Source organism: Hoplias malabaricus, chromosome 9 (assembly GCF_029633855.1).
Source record: "Hoplias malabaricus isolate fHopMal1 chromosome 9, fHopMal1.hap1, whole genome shotgun sequence".
NCBI classification, from domain to species: Eukaryota; Metazoa; Chordata; class Actinopteri; order Characiformes; family Erythrinidae; genus Hoplias; species Hoplias malabaricus.
In genome coordinates this window covers 26,242,601-26,267,338 of record NC_089808.1, presented here as the reverse complement: position 1 = coordinate 26,267,338, position 24,738 = coordinate 26,242,601, and the positions used below count along the sequence as shown (strand labels likewise).

General features: G+C 37.6%; 1 protein-coding gene across 10 annotated transcripts in view; it reads right to left on the bottom strand.

The window, feature by feature from the left end:
• Positions 1-19,128, bottom strand: part of m1ap (meiosis 1 associated protein) — a 31,767-nt gene extending 12,639 nt beyond the window's left edge. Inside the window, exons 1-5 of one of the 10 annotated variants that reach the window (XM_066680789.1) lie at positions 17,166-17,369; positions 14,610-14,782; positions 14,077-14,408; positions 13,713-13,898; positions 12,231-12,420 (exon numbers count right to left, since the gene is read on the bottom strand). In XM_066680789.1, coding sequence (XP_066536886.1) covers positions 12,231-12,420; positions 13,713-13,898; positions 14,077-14,325 — 625 coding nt within the window. In that variant the 5' untranslated portion in view covers positions 14,326-14,408; positions 14,610-14,782; positions 17,166-17,369. Of the gene's footprint in view, positions 1-12,230; positions 12,421-13,712; positions 13,899-14,076; positions 14,409-14,609; positions 14,783-17,165; positions 17,372-17,399; positions 17,477-17,632; positions 17,695-18,422; positions 18,563-19,102 lie in introns of those variants that run through there. The other 9 variants (XM_066680795.1, XM_066680792.1, XM_066680790.1 and 6 more) reach the window with 9 other exon arrangements.
• Positions 19,129-24,738: the final 5,610 nt, after the last annotated feature.

Genomic DNA, 24,738 nt, shown 5'->3' with positions numbered 1-24,738 from the left:
GTACTAACACTGGTAACAGCCAATCTGTGTCTGAAAAAAAGCAATACAATTGCTTAGGTTATGTAATTATAATGATAATAATAATAATAGTATTTTATTTATAAGCACCTTTCAGGACACTCAATGACACTTTACAAGTCAAAGAGAAATAAGAAAGTTTGATAAAAATATAAGGGTCAAAACATGATAATAGCATACAAACAATTATTCAACACTATTTAATCTGTCTTCCTCACTAGTGACATTACATATCTTTGAAATTCCACAAAGCAACCCGTAATCAACTCTGTGAATAAGACGTGAAAGTTGCTTGACATTACACGCCCTTTTCATTTAAAACCAGACCCGTGTTATGGCTTAACTTCCAATAGTCAACGTTACAGTTGGAGTAAAAACATGTGTTCCCAAATCAACCAAAAAAGGCAACTGCTAGCCTATGCCTGCATAAAGTCTGCATGCTAGGAGAGCAGCTTATACTGATGAGTCATGTTGCTTAATCTCAGAGTGAGTGAATAGGGGTTTATGGTGTGGCTTTGTTCATCAGCTCCCCCTGGAGCTCGCAACGTTTTTGATATCACCCTTCATGCCACATACTGTTTCTTTTTATTGCATGCTGAAGCCAGTCTCACACCCTCACTCCTTATTTCTCACTCTGCCTCCCCCCCAGCCAGCCCACCCTCATCTTCTCAATGCTCTTCTTTCCTCTGTAGTCCTCTTTCACACTGCCCTACTCAGGACATGCTCATTCCCTTCTGGTCTTTTAGTCTTGGCTTCTGTCATAGTTTTTTTCTCTTTTTGCCTTTTCTTTTGCTCTACTTTCCCTTGTCTTTCTTCTCAGCTCTTGGTCTTTTGTCCAGAGAACAGTTCTCATTTTCTCTCACATTTCACCTACTGCTTTTATCACACTTTTATTTCCTTCTCTTTATTCTGGCTTCCTCTCTTCCTCCCTCACCCCTCATCTATTAATGTTAGAGGTTTGTTAAAAGTTTGTCCTCTGGCCTCTTTTAATCTGATTTATTGACATATGCCCCCCCCCACAGGAGAAGCACTTAGGTAATTAATTTGGGGACTCATTAATTAGGCTAAGCAGTTGGTGTTGAGGCTTATTCTGAAGCTTTGGGTGTTAAATAGTAACACTGCATTATTACCAATTAAAAGGATAATCTGTGTGCTTGCATTAGAGTACAACAGTGTAAGTCCTCTCCGGTCAATCTTATTCATCATGTAACTATCAGGGTACACTGCTCTATGATCAGAAACCGGTAATGGAGGACTATCTGTGATGTGCATGGCGTAACATCAGTTTGAGATTAGATTCACCATGTTATTACTAGCCAAAGGCTTTGAGAACAGAGATTATCTATGACCTGGTTTCAATGTCCATGGTTGTGTTGTTATGGAGTCAGTTTAGGATACAATAGTGTAAACAGCTTCTACATGCAGATACCCCGACTTAAGGAGGTCACTAATGCTCCATGAAGCATGCCCCAGAAGGTGGTGATTGGTGTTTATGCTTCATTATAAGAAACACTTAAAACCCCAAACCCATGCTTAAGACACCCACTTGTCTCCTTCTAAGAGGACAAAAGTTATCTTATTAGCACAGAAACCAATATTTTTTTTTGGTAAAATCTGTAGGAGTAGACACCTTTACCTGAAATGACCTAAGAAGAAAGATTAGGTTCAATCTTGTGCGCTCTGATCAACCATGAGAGATTTACGGTGCACACTCTCCAATGGGCCATAAACAGAGATGCCCAGGTGCTACTGGAAGATGGCAGTGAGAGAGAAAATGAGAGAAAGAGGCAGATGCTATTCATCATTTTCCTTCTTGGGGCTGTGTGACCATAGTGAGACAGCACACTATCCAGATTCGAAGAGTTATTCATTACTCTCTTAATGGAAAAATAGATGGTTACAATAGAGGAAAGTTTAGTCTGTGATAGTTAAACTTGCAGAAGAGAAATGATTAAAAGTGCTGCTTACTTGTGACAATGTTTAAAGTGTTCAGGTTCTTCTATAAGACTTGAAGGAATATGAACTATAAAAGGTGGACATTGCAGCAAGGTTTAGGTTTTAAAAATATATGACAGTCTTTACATTTAGAATCTCTAAACAACTTAAAAGGTCAAGTTTAAAGGAAGAATCAAACATACAGCTTTGTTTAGTTTAGTGCTGGAGCTACACGGAAAATGCAGCCAACAAACTCAATAACAGTGTCAAAAGTCACATTCAACAGTCAACAGTGAAACAAAGATTTCCAGTAAATACAGCCTCCATATTAAGGTCAGTCATTTTTTATAGCATCCAAGTACTTACGATCATCACATAAAATTGTCAGCATAGTTTAGAGGACTGGTATGACAATCAAAAAAATAAATGTGCATTTCAGGACTATAGACAGAAAATGATATTGTAATATTTTTAAGCAGATATCTTAAGCTGTATTTAAGCTGTGTTTCTTGTGTTCAGGTTCCTCCCACAGTTCAAAAACACGTCAGTAGGTGGACTGGCCGTGCAAAATTGTCTATAGGTGTGAATGTGATGTACTGGGTGAGTGTCTAATGGCCTACAATGGTCTTGCACCCTGTCTCCAAACCAACACTGACCCTGACCACCCTGACACAGTTGCAGAAGATTAATAAATAAATTACATATTTTGAGTTTGAAAATTTAATCTTTGAGGAGTTTAATGTATTCTCTGTATATCTATGTGAGTTTCTTTTTTTTTCTCTGTTGTCCTCCAGTAGTCCAAAAACTATTGATTATGCATGTGGCAATAGGTGTGATTGTGGAATGTGATGGACTAGTGCCATGTCCAAAGTGTGTTCCTGCCCTGCACTGAATGTTTCTGAACACAATGATATTAAACAGGTTGAAGCAGTTTCAGAAAATGAACTAATGAATAAATAATAAATAATTAACAGTTATATATTCATTATCTGTGGTACACACAAATACATCCTTTGAGAACAGTTACAAAAAGCTCAGTGTAGAACTTTGTCTGTATTGCTCCCTTCCCAAACCGACAACAGATACTCATCTGCAGACCTGTTTACATAAGTGCTACCTCCCTGACACTTAGTGATATATTCCATTTACCCAAACCCGCATGCTTAATCTTATCCAATGACAGCATGAGTGTCATTAATGTTGACCCTGCTCTTCACATAAACATGTTGCCTTGACCACGGCATCCTGTTGCTATGGCAATGCCACAGGGGGTGAGACAGAAAAAGAAATATGATGTGGGTGGAGGGCAGGTCCTTCTTGTACTCATGCCCCTCCTTAACCATAGCACTAAATCTGCCACCCCTGAAACTGAATGCCAGACATATTGCTTCTAAGAAAGTGAAAGCAAGAAGCTGATGAAGAATCTCAAAGACATACAGTCTAGACTGGGTGGCCTTGTTTTGACTTGTCACAGGGAAAACTTGTAAATGTAACAGAGAGAGATCCAGAGTAGTGGTCTGACATTTAGAGTAAAAAATACGACCCACTGGCCCATTCACTGGGAGGGAATTAATCTACGCTTTTGAAACATTTGCCATCCCAGTGGAGCATGCCTAAGATATGGGGGGTGAGGGGGGGTGGTCTGTGGCTGGTAAAGTGCCTTACTAGCCCTAGGGCCCAAAGAGTATAAATCCATGTGCATTAGCATGTTTGTCCATATACCATTGATGCCAACCCATAATTACCTTGCGTTTCTTCTGATTTCATTATTCTTCTACTATTTATTTTCTTCAACATCAACACCAATGTATTTTACATCCCTGGTCATTCACAAGTATAGAGCAACACAGCATGGTTGCATTGCACATCAGTTGGAGACTTTGCTGTCAGCAAATCAGCATCTTTAGCATGTCATTACCATGGATGGCCACCTGAAATGTACAACTTATGTCACCACATCAAATTTTGATGCAGGTAATGCAGACTTCCTCCATGGAGTAAAGCAGCACCGTCTTTATGATTACAGCAATCAAAAGAGTGTAAACAACAGCATTAGGAACATTTAAATTCTAGTTGCTTCAAATATTTAAGTAATTATTAAGCTTATTGTTCATAAATAACAAGGCATTTAGCTTTTTTATTAACAGCACATTTCTTTAACTGCCTAATTTTCTTAGGTTCATTGGCATTGCTCCTGATAAGTGAGTTTTTTTTTTATATGTCTTACAAATTCAAACTGCTATATGACCATTCTGATTATCAGAGGTCAACACTGCAGAAAAACGCAGGTTAACTATAGTTAAATGTGCTCATTGAATATGCATTTGACAATAATACCATGATAATGTAGTCATCTGAAAGGGCCATTGAACCTACTCTCTGCAGCTTAAGGGTGCAATATTGCAGCTAGATTCCAGCACACATGATTCACTGATATAGCTTAAAAGCCCAGGTAGCATCATAATGATGCCATTAGAAATTGTAAGGCAAAGGCATATGGCTCCACAAGGTGAAAGAGGTATTTAGCTATGCCTTAAAAGTGTATAATATAATCGACTTTATACAATCGAAGGAAACCCAATGATCTGGACACCTGTCATCAGACAACAACAATGACAACAATATAATTCAGACTTTAGGTGCAATGAGTTTGCATTGTGCACATGATCAAAACCAAGAACACAAACACATTCTCTCTCACTTTCTCTCTCTGTCTTACTCTGTACATGAACACACTCATAATGCTTCCTTCCTTTCACACAAGGGCTTCAACCAAGCTGATCATGAGGTCCTCCTTCTCGAGTCTATCAACCAAATGTGAAAAACAGGATGTGAGGGAGGGATGCGGGACTGCTCTGAGAGCAGCTCTCTACTGGGAAGGTCATTTGTAAAGAAGAGGATGAATGAGTATGTGTATATATCTGAATATTAGGGCAATTAAATTTTCAAAGTACTACATTGAAAGACCTAAATATTAATTTTTCAAAATATTGCAAATTAAAGCCACAACTAAAACCTTCCCACAAACTCCACTACTTTGTGCATCTTTTTTTTTAATTGACAACTGTGCCAAAACTAGCATCCTAGAGAAACTTTCCTATTCTAAGGATATGAAATCCGTTGACCTCAATCATTCTGAATGCTTCTGTTAATGGAAAAAGTCTTCTTTTTGATTTGGATAATGTTATTTTTTGATTTAGCAAGCAATCCTCGGATTGTAGTTGTTCTGACTCTTCTTATTTCCTCTCTGATAATAGAGTTCTTCGAAAAACCTAATATATTTTTTATCAGCTGTTATGCAATTTCCAGCTTGGCTGACTTTTCAAGGGTCACACATCTTTGAGTTTTTGGGAGAGGGATGACCGTATTCACCCTGAGGAGGAAACTTCATAGAACTCCACCCAGTCTACATACTCCCTGTGCTAATGTAAATACACAAAGCAGGATGCAAAACAAAGAATGCAGAGAAAGACACATCTGGAATGAGTCTTGCATTTCAAAACTGATTACACCAACCCAATTGACATTTTGAATGAACATTCCTGTTAACTTTCCAGCACCTCTATCTGTTGAGACTCAAAGTACATCTGGACTGTTTAGGTCTCATGCATGCTACAGATATTAGGAATAACTTACACAGTCAAAACAGGGGAGTTATATAATAGCACAACAGTGCTACCACCAAATATTTACTGTTGCATCTTTGTAAACACAGTGGCGTATGAACCTTTATATATGATTATAATTTTTGCATGAATCATCCTTAACATGATCTAGGGCTGGGCAAATAATCAATTCTAATTGACAGATTGTCTATATTTATTATATATATATATTTTTTTTTACTTTTTTTTATGTTTCCATGTACTGTCTTTTTAAAACCACACTACCATGCTGTAGTCACGTAATCCTGCTCCTATCTGCCACATGGAAGAAACATGGAGGAGAACCTAAATGCTGAGGCAGACTGAGCAACTTGAGAAGCTCATACCAAAGAAAAACACAGCGTCTGAGTTTTGGATGTGTTCTATTTTGATTTTAATTAAGATGACACTGAATGTATGTCATCAAATGTAAACAGAGCACAAACACACATGAACAGTGCTCAAAAAAACAAGAGAGGAACAAGCTCCCAGCAACATTAGAAAAAATATCCCAGCTTTAATACTGGAGCATATTTACAGTACAAGCCTCGTCACTGAACTATGAGGGTCACAAATACAAAAACTAAATAATCACTCATTAATCGTAATCATGGTAAAATGCGCAATTAACCATGAAATTGATTTGTGCTAATATCGCCCAGCACTAACGTGATCCTATCTTCATCATACCATTAATAGTGTAGTTCTTCGGTCAATGACGCTCATGTTTTTGTGTACATATGGGTTAGATACATTTAAAATTGTTTAAAATTTAAAATATTCATTCATTCATTATCTGTAACCGCGGGAACACATCCTGGAGGTCCACCTACCTTTAGTCCACCTTTAATTTTCAAACATCATATTCATCAAAACCTAATCTTAAAGTTTTGGATTTATTTTGAGAGAGTATTAAGAGAATTTCGGTAAAAATGTAAATATGGTGTAACCACAAAAATTAACCAAATAAATAACAGTTGCTGAAAAAATTTGAAATTCTCTCCAAAATCAATTCAAAAATAATCTGGCATGATCTTGCATAAGAAGTTTTCTATAAAATATAAAAGTAATGAAGCCCCATTGTTCTGAATGTTTTAATTAATATGGGGAATAAAGTCTGTCACATCAAACACTTGAAATATCAAGTGGTGTAACCACCATTTAAGGAGCCCCAACTGCTATGAGTCAAGGTTTGTAACATGTCAAATGGTGTGACTTCCTTAAAATATTGATACATCATAATAATCATAAAAATTTGAATTTAATGTAAAAACTGTGCTTGAATATTCACAAAAAGTTCAAGAGTGTACATAGTTGTCCATAATAATGTCTGCGAATTTTGATTTTTAAATAGAAATGTTAAATGGTGTAACCGGTTACACCATTTGACTTCTTTCTGTTTGAGACCAATTTGATAAGTTTCAGGGTCATGCATGTAATTTAAGGTGCCAATTATATTATTTTTATAACTTAAATAGTGACTAACTGTTTAGCATGAACAGTAGATTTTTGAAATGTCAAAGTTTTTTTTTTTTATTTAAACTTCTATAATACATTTTTAATATTTTATTATGATGCATGTAAACAGTATGATTAAATTATAAATAAATAATATAAATACCATCCATCCATCCATCCATTATCTGTAACCGCTTATCCAATTTAGGGTCGCGGGGGGTCCAGAGCCTACCTGGAATCATTGGGCGCAAGGCGGGAATACACCCTGGAGGGGACGCCAGTCCTTCACAGGGCAACACAGACACACACACATTCACTCACACACTCACACCTACGGACACTTTCGAGTCGCCAATCCACCTGCAACGTGTGTTTTTGGACTGTGGGAGGAAACCGGAGCACCCGGAGGAAACCCACGCGGACACGGGGAGAACACACCAACTCCTCACAGACAGTCACCCGGAGCTGGAATCGAACCCACAACCTCCAGGTCCCTGGAGCTATGTGACTGCGACACTACCTGCTGCGCCACTGTGCCGCCCATAATATAAATACATTTACTATAAATAAAGCGTACTTCTTGTCCCCAATTGATGCCACTTACAAGTGGCTGGCCACAGAGTGCGAGTGAATGCAGATCCTGCTGCTAGGGCAAATTACATGGCCAAAAGACGGGGAAGGTGCACATACAGCAGTGCCAAAGACAATATATAGACAATAAAAGGGTACTGATGTTTTAAACCTTACTCCTCCATCGATTAACACTTCAGGAGATGACCAACATATTGGCCCTCTGGAACCCATAGTTAACCCTCATGATCATGACTATGTGCAGCCAAATGTAGAGGTACCACAGGCATCCTCAACCCCTTTAATGTTCCAAGTCTTAAGTTTCTGACACGCTGTTTCATTTATATTGTTATGTTAATGTGAAACAATTTGTTCAGATCTCATCAGATTACATGAACTCACACTGATGGTTGTCGGTTTTTAAAAATTGAATCAGAACAGTTTAATGATGAAAAAAATGAAAACTAAAAGCTTGATACTCTCTCACTCACAACCTCTCTCCTTCACCCACTCTCTCTGAAAACAATGGCTGTTATTTTACGAACTGAAATTGTATAACTGAACTGAATCGAAGTTAATCCGGTTTCTTCATTGATGTTATGAAATTGTTTTTGATATGGAATAAGATGAATGACATAAATATATACTGAAATATCCAATTCTATTTACCTTGATGACTATTTTCAGTAGTGTCAATTTCTTGTCCTTTTGCTTTAGGTTTATGGTCAGTTGGTGTAAATAACTTATGTCAGTTGGTGTAACCAGTATCTTGTCTAAAGACTAATGTTTTTCCAAAAATTTATATGGATTATAATTTAATATTCTACTACACTGTAATAATGGGTGTTTAAACAATTTTTACTCAAATGGTCAAAGAATATACATAAAACAAGATGTTTACGGCACATGGTCTTGCTCAGTACAATGAAAAATCCATATAATCTAAATTTAGAAACAATACAATAAAACATTCTCATGGGATATTACGATTTTTTTGAGAGCAATCGCATGAACTCATAAGGTTTAAATTATTAGATATTTGTCATTTTTGTGGTTACACCATTTGACAATTTAACAGGCTTTCAGTTCTACATTTCCTTAAAAATAGTACAAATATCATAGTAAATAATATTAGATACAAAATATACACTTTCACAAACCTCAGGCAGGTTTTGTTTTAAAGTTTTAAACATATTTTTGAATTGATTATCTTGCCAAACCTTATCTGTGCAGTCTCTTATACAATTCATTCATTCATTATCTCTAAGCGCTTATCCAGTTCAGGGTCGCGGTGGGTCCAGAGCCTACCTGGAATCATTGGGCGCAAGGCAGGAATACACCCTGGAGGGGGCGCCAGTCCTTCACAGGGCAACACACACACACTCACACACTCACACACACACACACACACTTTTGAGTCGCCAATCCACCTACCCTCTCCGTTCCTCAAATAAGTGCCAACTAACACGGCCAACCCCCCGTACAGGTCAGTCGAAGCTATTCTCATTTCTGGTACCACACTGGTGGAATGAGCTTCCAAGCACTATCAGAGCAACAGAAACCCTCTCTGCATTAAAGAAATCCTTGAAAACCCAACTCTTCCGAGAGTATCTTTTGCACTGAAAGTCTTTCTTTAATGCACTTATTACTTCCTGGCATATTGCACCCAGTGTAAGGTATTTTGTATAAATTGTGCTGTAGTTTGAATGTTAGATCCTCTTTTGTAAGTCGCTTTGGATAAAAGCGTCTGCCAAATGCATAAATGTAAATGTAAATGTACCAACGTGTGTTTTTTGGACTGTGGGAGGAAACCCACGCGAACACAGGGAGAACCCCTTATACAATGACAAACTAAAACAATAAGGTAATCAATCTAAATATGCTAATTTAAGTATGTGGCAACTGATGCAAACAAACAATCAAACTCCAGGATTCAGAACATATATACATTTAACCAGCTGCTAACTCGTCCTTGCAGTTGTATTTAGGTGAATCAGTCATTTCAGATATATATGCAGGCATCATTACAACATGTACAAGAGGTTTTGAGGTCAGGGCTTGGCTATTCTAATGTATAGAACGATGGCTTTTGAGTGCAGTGTTTTGGACTATTGATAAGCTGCACAATATTTTTTGATATCTCAATCACAAGTAACTCCTTGACATTCTGACATGTTTTTGTAAATTAGTTGAAATATTGTATTTATTCTTTTTCAATATTGCCCTTAAACAGAATTATTTTATGAAGGTCAGATGTTTCTAGAGGTTTCAGTCTTTTGTTCCAGCACTCCAGTTGCATGTTCATTATAACAATATAAATTATTTCAGTATGACATCACTTTTGAAATAAGAACCAAAACATGGTAATAACTAAACCAAAATTAGGTTTAGTGCTTATTTTGGATTTTTAGTCATGGCATGCTTTTTTCCTTGCATTTATTTATTTTTTTCCCATGGGAACCTCTAGTTAGCTAGACTGTTGTCGAGCCTGAGACTGCTAACCACAAACATTAATTAAAGTAAACATTTAGAAAACATGAGCGGATTTAAACCTCTAACTGGAAACCTTGTTCTGTTGCTGTTTTGGATTTCACTCTTAGACACACAAACTAAAGCACGCCGTATTGCCTGGTGCCCTTAACCACAACATTTCACAATTTGGACACCAAACCTGTCACCCAAGTCACCCCGTATATGCTTTGTAGATATTTTTGCCCTTTAATAAACCACCAGACAAGAACTTTCAAACATTTACAAATATTCATCATTAATAACAAAAACACTATATTACAAAAAAAAAGCCAGAACTAAAGCATATTTGGTTGCATTCTTTCTCAGCTCATTACCAGGCTAGTTTTTAAAACTGAATCCATGTTCATTAATTGTAAACACAATTTATATAAGATGAACATGTTTCTTTAATTCTGGCCACGGATTTTTCATGTATATGCTTCCTGAGGTAACAGAAGGATTCCAGTAGGTCACAGGCCTTCATCGATCCATCATCAGCTCATCAATAATCAGCAGGTTTGGTTTCTCTGAACCACATGAATGGACCAAATTATGATGCCCAATCAAGACTGCAGTTTGCCAATGCTTCAGAACATCTACAAAAGCAAGGCCATAAAGAACACTGGTACGATAAAAGTTAACCCCTCTTACTCTGGATATCAGCTCCTCCAGCCACTTCCCTCTGCTAGGAGATTCGAGGTCATTAAAGACAGTATGACCCGACACTCAAACAATTTTCCCCCAAGTGTGGTGACCTCATCAACCACAGTGGACACTCTGCAGTTTGAATGGAACAGTAACTCCACTTCATGTAACCCACGAGATAATTCAGTGCCAAAATGCATATTTGTATGGCTGTACAATATTCATATTGTGCTGTAATCCATAACTCCATTACATGGAATTACCTTGAATAATTGTACATAATACACTGTAATAATATATTGTATCTGTTCTCATCTCTCTGTAAATACTAGATTAGACAGTAGACAGTATATACACATTTTTATGTCTTTGGGCTTATTTGACTTGGATCGTTTGTGTCTGGTCTTTACATCCCCCCTCTATAATTGATATATAAACCACATGCTGCATTTGCAAATCCACCAGCATCATTGGATGATCCCACCCATCCCTCACATTAACTCTTCCCTCTGCTGCCATCTGGTAGAAAGTACAGCAGCACCTGGGCTATGCCTGCCACACTCTGCAACAGCTTCTTCCAACTGGCCATCAGACTCTGCTGAACTGATCCTAACACACTTACACATATTTCAAATGTAAAACCCATTCTCTACCTTGCATTTTTCTTGTACACACAGTAATATCTGCTACTAAGCACTGCATTTAAAGAAATACTGCTCTCTAAAATCCTGCCTCACTCACTGTTGATTTTAGGAATAGTATATTCATAGTATAGCCATAGTATATTCCATATTATTTTCACATTTATCTTTTACCATGCATACTCATTACTGTGTCTGTGCTGCTCTGTCCTGTCTATTTTACCTGTCATTTTGTTTTTCTCATACCTATTGTACTGTATATCTACTAATGTTTGCACTTTTGCAGTTTATCTTGCCTTGCGTATGATTGTGTTTCTTTATGTTGCATCATGGTCCAGTAGAATCATTGTTTAGATTCACTGTGTACTTGTGTATGACTGAAACAAATGTAGCTCACTGTCATGACTCTTGTTTGTTAATTTATATTTATCCTTCCAATTTGTAAACAGAGTATGTCCTATCTTTTAGCATGTTGCATTTTATACATGTTTACTCAACGTCCTGGCATGTGTTAAATACATTGGCAAAAAAAAGAAATGGGACTAATTTGGATTTATTTTGGCAATAAATTGGCCATTGGCTTGGCAATCCAAGTGGCCAGCACAAAGGAAACATTAATTCCCTGGTAACATATTCATTAATTCATTAATTTTTATTTGCTCCAGATTGTAAACAGTATGATGTATGGTGGGACTTTATCCCAAATAACTTTTTTTGTTGGATTGTTTTCTTTTGTTGGAAATGAAAATGTTGTTGCAATCCAAAGTACATTAGGACACAACAAATTGATCATAATTGTTGTTCTCACCCGATGTCTCCTCCATGTTCTCTGTAGAACTGGGCTCTTGGCTCCAGGCTGGATCTCTTCCTGGAAGGTTCTGCTCCACAGCAATATGGACCACCAAAAGTCTGCGCATGCTCACCAAGTCTGAGTCTTTCAGACCCTGTTCAAGTTGCTTGAGTACAGCATGGCCTGGCCTACTGCTAAACACTGTCACCTGCATAAAACCCATGCAAACATCGATAAAACTATGAGTATCTCATTATAATAGCACTTACAAATGGGTGGGATAAAATAGGCGGCAAATCAGGAGGCAGTTCTTGAAGTTGATGTGTAGAAAACAGGAAAAAGAGGCAAGCGATGTCTAGGAGGCTTAGACAAGTGCCAAGCTGTGATGGCTTGAAGACTGAGTCAGAGAATCTCAAAAAGAACAGGTGTTGTGGAGTGTTCCCTGTAAATTAATTAGTTAATTATTCCTGAACTGGATAAGTGATTACAGATAATGAATGAATGAATGAGTCCACAGTGCACTGCAGCTTTTTGCAACTACAGATGAGTCAGAATTCTCATGCATTCCCCATGCAGAAGTAGACCATGAGACATTGAAAGGTGGGATGACCTCATTAAACACTGATTCATTTTTTTACATCATGTGGACAGTCAGATGTGTGTATGTTGTAACAGCATCAGGATAATATATGGCAAGGAGGCAAGAAGACGTTTAGTACTCTTAGAGATGTTCTATTAAGAAGCCTTGGGTCCTGGCATTCATGTCGATTTGGGTAACATGCTTTACAGAAAACCCAGCTGTTTCAGCTGCAATTAAAATGATTAATAAACTCCATCCTATTGTTCTATGAATTATCCAAATATTTTATAAATATTTTTATAAACTCTACTCATAAAATGACGCAATGTTATTTGTAATGATTCTAGAAACAGGCGTTGCTCATCAGCTCAAAAACAACCAAATTATATGTTCTACAGCTACTTAACTTCCTTCCAAGACAGAAGCAACTCTGTTGGAATTACAGTGACTCTGCACTCTCCTGCAGCTATTTAACTCTACAATGAGAAGCAGTGGGCTCAAATGCAGCGTTAATCCCATTTACATGAAAAAAAGCAGAACAATCTAATTAAATATACGTGTCCTTTGCTCAGCTTCCTGCACAAAAAACATTAGTAATGGCTTTAAATGGAGCCTCTGGAAGGCCACAACAGGCCATGTGGTTTGTGTCAGGATGTTGAAGGCTTCATTAAACATTGATAACAGAGATAAAAAAAAAAAAAAGGCTCCAAATTCTGAATATGAATGAAAAGAACCAATGCACGTGAGACTTTCAGTTTCACTGAAGTGTATAATGGAAGCACTAGACATGACACAAAGATCACGTCCTCAAAAGAAATTTGATACAATGATTGAGCTTCAGCAAGGCAAAGTCAATTCGGGACCTGAAAAATAAATAAGAAATCATTCGCTAAACCCACACATAAATGTTAGGTTCTCACCTCCACAGAGCTGCTCTTGAGGTTATTTCCCATTGTGGCATGGTGGGTGTAGTGTTTGTACTGCTGAAGGCTGTCCAACACTGCCTGTTTGAGAAGGTCGGGACGTGGTTGAGTGCAGCCCTCTTTAGGAAGAGAACGTAGTTCCTCCACACATGAGTGCAAGCGTATCAGATTGCCCTTTACTTGCTGGTAATATAGAAAAACATATATATATTCTGAATGACAGAAAAAACTGATTAAGTAAACACTGGAGCTTACAAATGTTATATATTCTTGTAATAAGCATGTACAGCAGACACCAAAAAACTGTCAAACATTTAAAATTCTGCAAACAGTTAATATAGATGACCTCTTTATTTCTCACCACAAATGGCAACAGGCACTCTTGCAGCAAATTCACAGCATATAGACTGAGTAGAGGCACTCTGCTGGGTCCCTCCAGAATGCTTGCCAAAGAAAGGAAGTTCTCAAGTGCCTCACACAGGACAGAACATGTTTCTGACCACCAGGGCGGCGATGTATCTACAATTAGGACACGAGGTGGCTGTCCGGAGAAGGACAAGGCATAGCACACTTGGCTAGCTGAAGGGCAAGGCCGGTTTCTGCCACTCATGTTTCCTAAACATGTAGAAGGACAGAGAATATGGACACAGAAGTGCAAAAAGTCTTGGGAGACAAACAGTCAAAGTTATCCTCCTGTAACACACAATGAGACACATAAAAATATAATTATCAACAGAAGACAGAGGCATGGAAATAAAAATGGAAAGACAAAAACACATTTTTAAATTATTTTCCATGACTATATTAAACAATGACTATACTGTTGGTAACATCAAATGGAGAGATTGATTAAATATGGCTACAATTCTCTGCAATCTATGGGCTCATCTGTACCGTTTCTCTTCACAAGAGCACCCTTTCACTAAGCTGATGTTCTGGATCCTTCTGTGCTTCAGGCTTTTTCCTATGTTTCAGCACAGCATTCACAACAAAAGACATACTGTCTCATCTAAAATAGCCCAGTGCATCAGATCCAAGGGCACCACATCATTAGATGAGCAAGCAGCCTGATCAAAACCCAGACAAAGAGAGATGAAGATAGAGATCATAATGGGGAGAATTTAATAGGTATTCTCTACACATTCTCTAAAAACAATTTTTTATTTCCAATCATATTTTAAAAAGCAAGTTATCAGACAATGTATGTATGAAAGTAGTTATTTAGTGGTGTTTCTTTTAATGAAATTGTTCACATCCATAATAAAATAACGTCCCATAAACAAACAATGAATGTATTATAAACGAGTGTTAATGTTTTTTTAAACTGTTTTTTTACTCTTAAATATAGGGTGCTTAATTCTATATTTAAGCCTGTAAATGTTAAGTAGACTAATGCACTTAATGTAAATAGTTGGTCATAAACTTTGGTACAGATAGCATATTGGGTTCTAACCTGATTTGGGAGGGAATACAGATCAAATTAAAGACATTTCAAGAAACTTAAACAGCACAAGGAGCACCAGGATTTATTTCAGTAATTCCATTCAAAAAGTGAATCTTGTATATTATACTCATTAATTACACATTCATTAAACTGATATATTTCAAGTGTTTAATTCTTTGAATTTGACGATTATAACTGACAACTAATGAAAACCCTAAATGCAGAATTAGAATATTGTGAAAAGGTTCAATATTGAAAACACCTGCAAAGGCCTCATCTCAGAAAATCTGAATATTACTTAAGACCAATACAAAAAAAGATTTTTAGAAATGCAGGCCAACTGAAAAGTATGAACATGAAAAATATGAGCACATACAGCACTCATTATATAGTTGGGGCTCTTTTTACTTGAATTACTGCAGCAATACAGCATGGCATGGAGTCGAACAGTCTGTGGCACTGCTCAGGTGTTATGAGAGCCCAGGTTGCTTTGATATTGGCCTTCAGCTCTTCTGCATTGTTGGGTCTGGAGTATTGCATCTTCCTCTTCACAATGCCTCATAGATTTTCAATGGGGTTAAGGTCAGGCGAGTTTCCTGGCCAATTAAGAACAGGGATACCATGGTCCTTAAACCAGGTACTGGTAGCTTTGGCACTGTGTGCAGGTGCCAAATCCTGTTGGAAAATGAAATCTGCATCTCCATAGTGTCGGTCTGCAGCAGGAAGCATGAAGTGCTCTAAAACTCCCTGGTAGACGACTGATTTGACCTTGGACCTCAGAAAACACAGTGGACCTAAACCAGCAGATGACATGGCACCACCAAACATCACTGACTGTGGAAACTTTACACTGGACCTCAACCAACGTGGATTCTGTGCCTCTCCTCTATTCCTCCAGACTCTGGGACCTTTCAAATTTACTTTCATCAGAGAACATAACTTTGGACCACTCAGCAGCAGTCCAGTCCTTTTTGTCTTTAGCGCAGGCGAGACCCTTCTGACCCAGTCTCTTGTTCAAGAGTAGCTTGACACAAGGAATGCGATAGCTGAAACTCATGTCTTGTATACGTCTGTGTGGTGGTTCTTGAAGCACTGACTCCAGCTGTAGTCCCATCTTTGTGAATCTCCTCCACATTTTTGAAAGGGTTTTGTTTTACAATCCTCTCCAGGGTGTGGTTTTCCCTATTGCTTGTACACTTTTTTTCTACCAAATCTTTTCCTTCCCTTCGCCTCTCTATTAATGTGCTTGGACACAGAGCTCTGTGAACAGCCAGCCTCTTTAGCAATGACATTTTGTGCCTTGCTCTGCTTGTGTAAGGTGCCAATGGTTGTCTTTTGGACAACTGTCAAGTCAGCAGTCTTCCCCATGTTTGTGTAGCCTACAGAACTAGACTGAGAGACCATTTAAAGCCTTTGCAGGTTTTTTGAGTTAATTAGTTGATTAAAGTGTGGCACCAGGTGTCTTCAATACTGAACCTTTTCACAATACTATAATTTTCTGAGATACTGAATTTGGGGTTTTTATCAGTTGTCAGTTATAATCATCAAATTAAAATAAATAAATACTTTTATTAAAAAAGACATCAGTCTGTGTGTAATGAATGAGTATAATATACAAGTTTCACTTTTTGAATGGAATTACTGAAATAAATCAACTTTTTCATAATATTCTAGTTTTATGACCAGCGCCTGTATACGCGGGATTATCAGAAAACATCCTCTCACACACATATTACTGTTAAGGACTTTCCAATAATTCCTCATGACCTGTGATTATATCACCTTGATGGGAATAATCACTGCTAATAAACATTGTGGGGCTACTATTAAGGAATATTACCGGTAGATTTTTTAACAATTTGTCTGAAATTATTTTGTAAACATTATAGCGCTACAATTTCAAACCTCATGGGCAAATCAATAATTATGAAATGCGCATACAACTAAACATATCACCGATTTTTCCCCTTAAACAACAAAGTGTTTCGGTTTTCTGCTAAATTTACCTGTTCTTAATAGTACGGCAAATCGAATTTTTATCCAGGGTTTGGTTAGCTGTTAGTCTTCGTTCTTGAAGTTAGCGAGTTAGCTATCACTACCGAGCTATGTTCCCTTCCGTTAATAACCTTCCAAAACAGTTAGCGTTACAGCCCACCACACAGAGGACAGGATATAATGAGGGTCTTCGATTATTTTGCAGCTCCAGTGACTGGACTGTCGTGTCGTGTAATGTAAGGTACCCTGTTCTCCTACTATACCCGAGAATTTGCAGGTTTATATTTCAGATGTGGAAAACCGTTTATTTACACCGTAAGTCTGCGCGCGACTGGTGAGAGCGAGCCGTTCTCCAGGAGAGCTGCATTTTATTTTTACAAGAAAATCCAAGGTTCTTTAGAAACCAAGTTCCAGCCACTTGAAAAGGAAATATCAGGAATCCTAGCTAACTGTAAATAAATATAAGAACTTTACTCACTCAAATAAGCGTTTTTTCAGGAGACATATGTGTGTAGATTAATGTCCAAGACCTGTTTGACTTTGACAGTATATATGTTTTATATAAACACGTTTTTGTATAAGTAGGTGCCAATACTGCTAAGATTATTGCCGCCCCCTAACTTTGGTCCCCCCCCCCCCCCTGACTGCTTGAGTCATCATTTTAAACAATGGACAATTATAGGGATTTTGAATGTCATTTACATAAAAACTATACAGTAAAATCACTCCATACTTCATAGATACATAGTGTAGTAAACCCTGAACTGATATCTGTTGATTGTTTGGACGACTTACTAGAAATGACCAATATATAAACTGGTTAAATGCTTTTACTTTCTTTAAAATGAAGGGCATAAGCTCAGGTCTTCACGCGCATTGAGTATTACCGGTTTGTCAGTAGTATACGCGCACTACAATCTGACGTGCGGCTAGTTTAACCGTGTTTTCTCAAACGGCGGCTGGCTTAACCGCAGTCCTGCTTGTGACGGTCAAACGAGACAGTTGCTACCTCATTCAGTGATTTTGAGAGGTTCACAATGAGATCATGTTTGTCCTGTGTTAGTATCCGTACTCTACATGTAAAGATTACAATGGCGGTAGATTTTCCCCTCAGAGAAAAGGAAGCTAACCGCTAAGCTAACTTTTACACTGAGGGAAATATCTGTCGCGAAATGGAAATGTGTTGTGTTCCACATGCAGTTTTGCACACAAAGAATTACAACCCTGTTAGAGATACTTAAATATTGTTTAGATATGTGGTTTCTTACAAGACAGATGTTTAAATGCCCTACTAAGTCTTGATGTTATGTTGTATTGTTTTACCCAATGCGACTGGCGAAGAGAGAGAGCGGAATTGCACAATATACGTCAGTGGCCGGAAATAGGGGACGGTCGGAGTTAGGAGGAATACTGTAAGTGTATATGCTACGTCTGTAAGAATAAAGTGGACTGTCCAGACTGCTAAATGGTGGCGTAACTAAAAAAAAAAAGCCGCGTTCGAATTAACTACGTAAAACGACTGGGAAATATATTATTGTGTTCTCTGAGCATTTAATTTACTGACTGCCATCAGGATGTTAAAAGTACTTTAAAAAATTTTAAAGTTTTAAAACAAATCACCTACTCTGACTTAAAATACTCAGACCATTCAAATTGTACAAAATGTTATTGACTGTTGCTGGCTAGCTGTATAAATCACAGACTAACATTGCAGATTGCATAATCGTGTCATTTATAATCCTAATAGAAAAAACAGGAGTGTGGGTATGGTGGATGGAGATCATTTTGACTTGCTTGTAGTGTGGCAATCAATGTGAGATTATTGTCTTTGCCATTAAATCAGTTCATTCAATAACATCAATCATTTGCACTGGTTCAGTGCATCAGATGATGCAACATTGGGCCCCAGTTATTCCCAAACTTAAAGCTAGGCTTTCTTCAGACTTACCCAAAGTTTCATGAAATACAGATGTATTATGAAATCAAACTCTGCTCATCTTCCCCGAAATAAATACTGGTGGTTATTTAAGCACATCTACCATTGCAGGTTCATTTCCTCGCCTTAAGAGGCTTTGGCTGACGGCTGGGCTGTGAAATCAGACCTGACGTATGACGATGCTCTGCTTGTCCTGTGCAGGCGGGAATTAACATGAAGCTGCCGCATCTGTTCTGTGGAGATAAGGGAGAATGGAGCGGAGCTCCAATCTGACGCGACCGTCTCTGCAGAATTTGTCTAAATGGAAGGCCCAGTTCTGGAATGCTTGCAAATGTTTGATCTATGTATGCCTGTCTGCTGTTTCATGGTTTGAATGAAATGCCAGAGTCGGTTTTAGAAATTTCTGGTTTAGTATTTAGAATACTTTGTGGTCAGGCACTTTTGGACAGATTCCACTAAAAATTGCTTGTAGACTTGACAGTATTCTTACGCTATATGTAGACACCTTTTAGACACCTTGTCCTTTAATGTTTTGGGTTTTTTTTTAAAGCAATGTTATTGATATGGAGTTTGTCCTCACGTTGCTGCAGAAATGCATTAGAAATGTTTCATCTTAATGCTGGATGTTTAGTTCTTGTTTAAAAAGTCACCCCAACTTATTAAGTTATTGGATGTTGTTGAGCTCCCTCACTCTAGAATGCAGTTCCACTGCTCACCCGAATAGTTGTGGGGGCTTTTCACCTTTCTAGGCAATGTTTGATATTTGAAATGGCAGGTTAGATAGAGTTCCATTCTATCAACAGTGTTTTCTATTGAGTATATACAAACTATGGGTCTGTTCCAAACCCTAGTGAGCTGTCTACATAGAGAGCATTTTACTTGAGTGTGCGTGCTCCCAACAAGTAGGCCGTCCCAGTTCTTGGATACCTTAAATATGCTGCCTACTGGGATACCTTAATCTTGATGAATTTTAAGATAGAGTCTTGTGTCTGTGCAGTTGAAAGGCTGTGCCAGAATTTTTGTTTAACTGAATTCACTAAAGGAGTATAGATACTTTAGGACATATAGACTATATCATTTTTACTGAATGCACCACCTAGCATGTAAACAATAATTAGTGCCAAAACAGTAAAGCAATGTTTGTTTAGTTCCTGGAGAAGCTTGCTGGGTATTATCCAGAAACCCACACTTAAACAAAGGCTATGTCCCTGCATGTCATCTCTGTTTCTCTTCTTATGATGTAACAGCTCTTTAGACCGGAGGCTTGCAATGGTATCCGGATTTTGGATGGAACAGCATCTCCAAAAGGAGCCGACATGCTTTTACACCTCTTAAGGGGATTCTAACACAAATCCTTTTTTTTTTTTTTTCCTTTTGGCAGAGGCTGTAGAATTCCAATTTTGTGATCAAGAGGCAAATTCCATGGGAAAAATTGCATGTTGCATTATAAGCATATATTGTATGTGTAGCGCTCTGACTTGTCTATAATGGTTCCCTCTAGTCAAGTCAAGTCAAGATGTTGACTATGTTTTGTTGAATGAGACATTATCTTGGCTTGAATAATATGCTTGTTTTACTTTAATTGCATATGTTAATGTAGACCTGTAGACATATATAGCACAGGTTAAAAGTGAGCATTTTTGCATCAGTCCTTTCACAACATTACCAGAAGTTGTTTTGCTGAGCCACATTTCAGGAGATTTATTCACATTCTTATGGTGTTTAGCTGTTTCCCATTACCTCAAAGCCTCTTAGTCTTAAATCTGTGCTGCTATGAAGCATAACACTGTTATTTAGCCCACTCAAAAACACAGTGTTTCACAATGATGGGGTAAACATTTGCTATTCTCATGAATTTGGTATCCTTCAAAGCCATTTGATTTTGGCATGTGCTGAGGGAGCTGTCCTCTGTGAGTCAGTGTATTGTGATAACATTTATATAGATAGGTGTTTTAAAAGATTCCTCTCAATAAGAATAGATGAGTGGTACAGTGTCCATAATGACTCTGTGCTCACTAACAAATGATTTGTTTTTGCTTTCTTTCATAAGCAAAAATGTAGGATTATATTAATTATGTATCATGCCAAAATTGCATAGCTCTTCTTATGTGATATGCACATTGTCACTGCCATACTAAACCATTTATTATGATAAACTGTATTCATAAAGCACCACTTATACATTACCTATGCACTTTAAAAAGAGATGTTTAAAAATGCAAGACGTAAAATCAATGGCAAAATAGACTAATTGTAAAACCACTGAAGAGTAGCGTGTCACTATAAGATGAAAACAACAATAAATGTTAGTTAAATGCTAAATAGAAGAAATTGGTTTTAGCTTGTTTGTTAAATCAGGGTAGAGGATTTCTGACATTTATAGCAGTGGCGGTGTAATGTGCTCCAGTGTGGTGTGTAAACAACAAAGTATATTCTTTTTGTAAAGGCACAGTTTTTCTAATTGTGAACAGAAATCTTGTACAATAATTTGAATAAACACTTGAAAATTTATGCATAAAAACAGTGCTTTGGCACCACAGTAAAAGTGATTTAACTGTGACCTTAACTGTAACTCCTCACTTAAAAATGGATTGGTGTTGTTGGAGCTGTTAGGATGCAGCAGACCTAGACCAGAGTATTCTGAACTTGCTGAGATTTGTAAACAGATGTTCATATTGTGTCAGTGTAAATCTGTCATCTCTTCCTGACTCCTCTTTCATTCATCTTCCCTTGAGACAAACGGGTTATCTAGCCCAGCTGCATGGCCTGCTGAGGGATGGCATCATCACCTAGAGTGAGGCTTTAGTCTGAGTCTCTCTAACTGGAGATGTCACAGTCTTTCTCAAGACAGCACAACTGAGAAGCTTTTTGTCTTATGTTGGAATATGGATGTACGTACTAACAAGACTAATGTTCAGTTTTTGGATTAGCATTTTTCAGATTTGGACAGTCGGTATAGAATGACCTAGGATGTCTTACAGTAGCACATTGATGAGGGAGAGGCTTATATTCACATTGCTTATCAAAATTCTACTGTTAATTAAATTGGAAAGTGTAAAATAAATTATATGCTGTTCCATTAGAAAGGATTGATAATTAAGATATTGCAAATCCATCAATGTTTTACTTTTGCACATATTCATATTTATTTGTACACTTCATTTGTACATTTGTAGTTTTTTTTTATATTTTTTTGTATAAAATTACATAAAATGATAAAATGTCATTTAAATAAGTAAATCACTTATATTCTTATTGGTTAGGTAAATAGCTTTTCTCAGCTTTTCTCACACACACTATAATTATATATATATATATATATATATATATATATATATATATATATATATATATATATATAGAGAGAGAGAGAGAGAGAGAGAGAGAGAGAGAGAGAGAGAGAGAGAGAGATCTTAAATGTTTCAGATCATCAAAAAAATTAAATATTAGTCAAACACAAGTAAACACCAAATGTAGATTTTAAATAAAGATTTTTATTATTAAGGGAGAAAAAAAGCCAAATGGCCCTGTGTGAAAAACTGTTTAGCAGCAACAACTGCAATCAAGTGTTTGCAGTAACTTGCAATGAGTCTTTCACAACGCTGTGGAGGAATTTTGGCCCACTCATCTTTGCAGAATTGTTGTAATTCAGCCACATTGGAGGGTTTTTGAGCATGAATCACCTTTTTAAGTTACTGCCACAGCATCTCAATAGGATTCAGGTCAGGACTTGGACTAGGCCTCTCCAAAGTCTTCACTTTGTTTTTCTTCAGCCATTCAGTGGTGGACTTGCTGGTGTGTTTTGGATCATTGTCCTGCTGCAGAACCCAAGTCACGAACCGATGGCCGGACATTCTCCTTCAGGATTTTTTGGTAGACAGCGGAATTCATGGTTCCATTTGTCACAGCAACTCTTCCAGGTCCTGAAACAGCCCAAGACAATCACACTACCACCACCATAGTTTACTGTAGGTATGAAATTCTTTTTCTGAAATGTGGTGTTACTTTTAAGCCAGATGTAATGTAACACACACCTTCCGAAAAGTTCAACTTTTTTCAGTCCACAAAGTATTTTCTCAAAAGTCTTGAGGATCATCAAGATGTTTTCTGGCGAAATTTAGACGAGCCTTAATGTTCTTTTTTCTCAGGAGTGGTTTTCATCTTCACACTTGGCCATGCAGGCCATTTTTGCCCAGTCTCTTTCTTATGGTGGAGTCATGAACATGAGGCAAGTGAGGCCTGCAGTTCTTTGGATGTTGTTGTGGGGGCTTATGTGACCTCTTAGATGAGTTGTCGCTGCTCTCTTGGGGTAATTTTGGTCAGCCAAAGAAAGGAAACACTCCTGAGAAGGTTCACCACTCTTCCACGTTTTTGCCATTTGTGGATAATGTGTCTCGGGCTCTCACTGTGGTTCGCTGGAGTCCCAAAACTTTAGAAACGGCTTTATAACCTTCATTTAAAACTTGCATTCTGTGTTTACTTCTGTTGTCTTTGACTAATATTTACATTTGTTTGAACATCTGAAACATTTAAGAGTGACATGCAAAAAAAATAAGAAATCATGAAGGAGGCAAACACTTGTTCGCACCACTGTATATATTTATTCCGATATGATATGATATGATATGATCAAATATGATCGACTGTTCACGGTGCCCTAGAGTGTGGCTTGTATTCAGTGCCTTCGCCATTGTGGTTCTTGTTAGATTACCACTCAGGGAAATGTGCTGGGGGGCAGCTGTGGTCTGATTGTTAGTGAAATGGACTTGGGAAGGTTGCTGGTTTGCTTTCCTCGGCTGGCAGGACAAATTGGGGGCAGGGGAGTGAAGGAACAGCAATGTCTTCTTCTTCACCATCTATAGCTGAAGTGCCATTGAACAAGGCACCTAAAACCCAACTGTTCCCTGGTCACTGGAATAGCTGCCTGCTGCTCTAGCTGTGTGTGTGTGTGTATGTGTACGTGAAAAACATGTATCTCCAAAATAGCAACTTTAACAGAGAAGAAAAAAAACCTTGTTAATTTCCAATGGAAGATTTTAATCCAAATAATTTTAGACCATTTCTGTTTGTCTATTCATCATAAATAATGAATCACAGCTGCTGTTTTCAAATGATGAAGTAAACAAAAAATTGACAAAAATTGATATGATACTTACATGAGAATGAGTAACAGTAGAAAAGCTAGTTTGCATTTAATTCACTGTTGTAATTATATTTATCCATTTTTAAAATGTTCTTGAATAATTAATTGTTTGAACAGTTTGCTCATCCGTGTAAAACAGCACCTGGATCTTGGGGTCCTGGGTTTGGTCCTGAACCTGGGTCTGTGTGGAGTTTGGTATGTTCTCCCTGTGTCACTGTGAGTTTCCTGCAGTTCTCTGGTTCCCACAATCCAAAAACATATTGGGAGGTTAATTGGCAGTGTGAAAGTGCGAGTATTTGAGGGACCGAGTGAGTGCGTGGTGTCTGTACAAGATGTGCTGTGTTTTATCCTTCCACACATTAATTTTGGGAATAGACTTTGGAACCACCATCTCAGGATGAAGCAGAGTGTGTGTGTTTGTTTGTGAAAACAATAGACATTAAAAACATTTAAAATCTAAAAAATATTTACTAAAGAATTATAATGCATCATATATATATATATA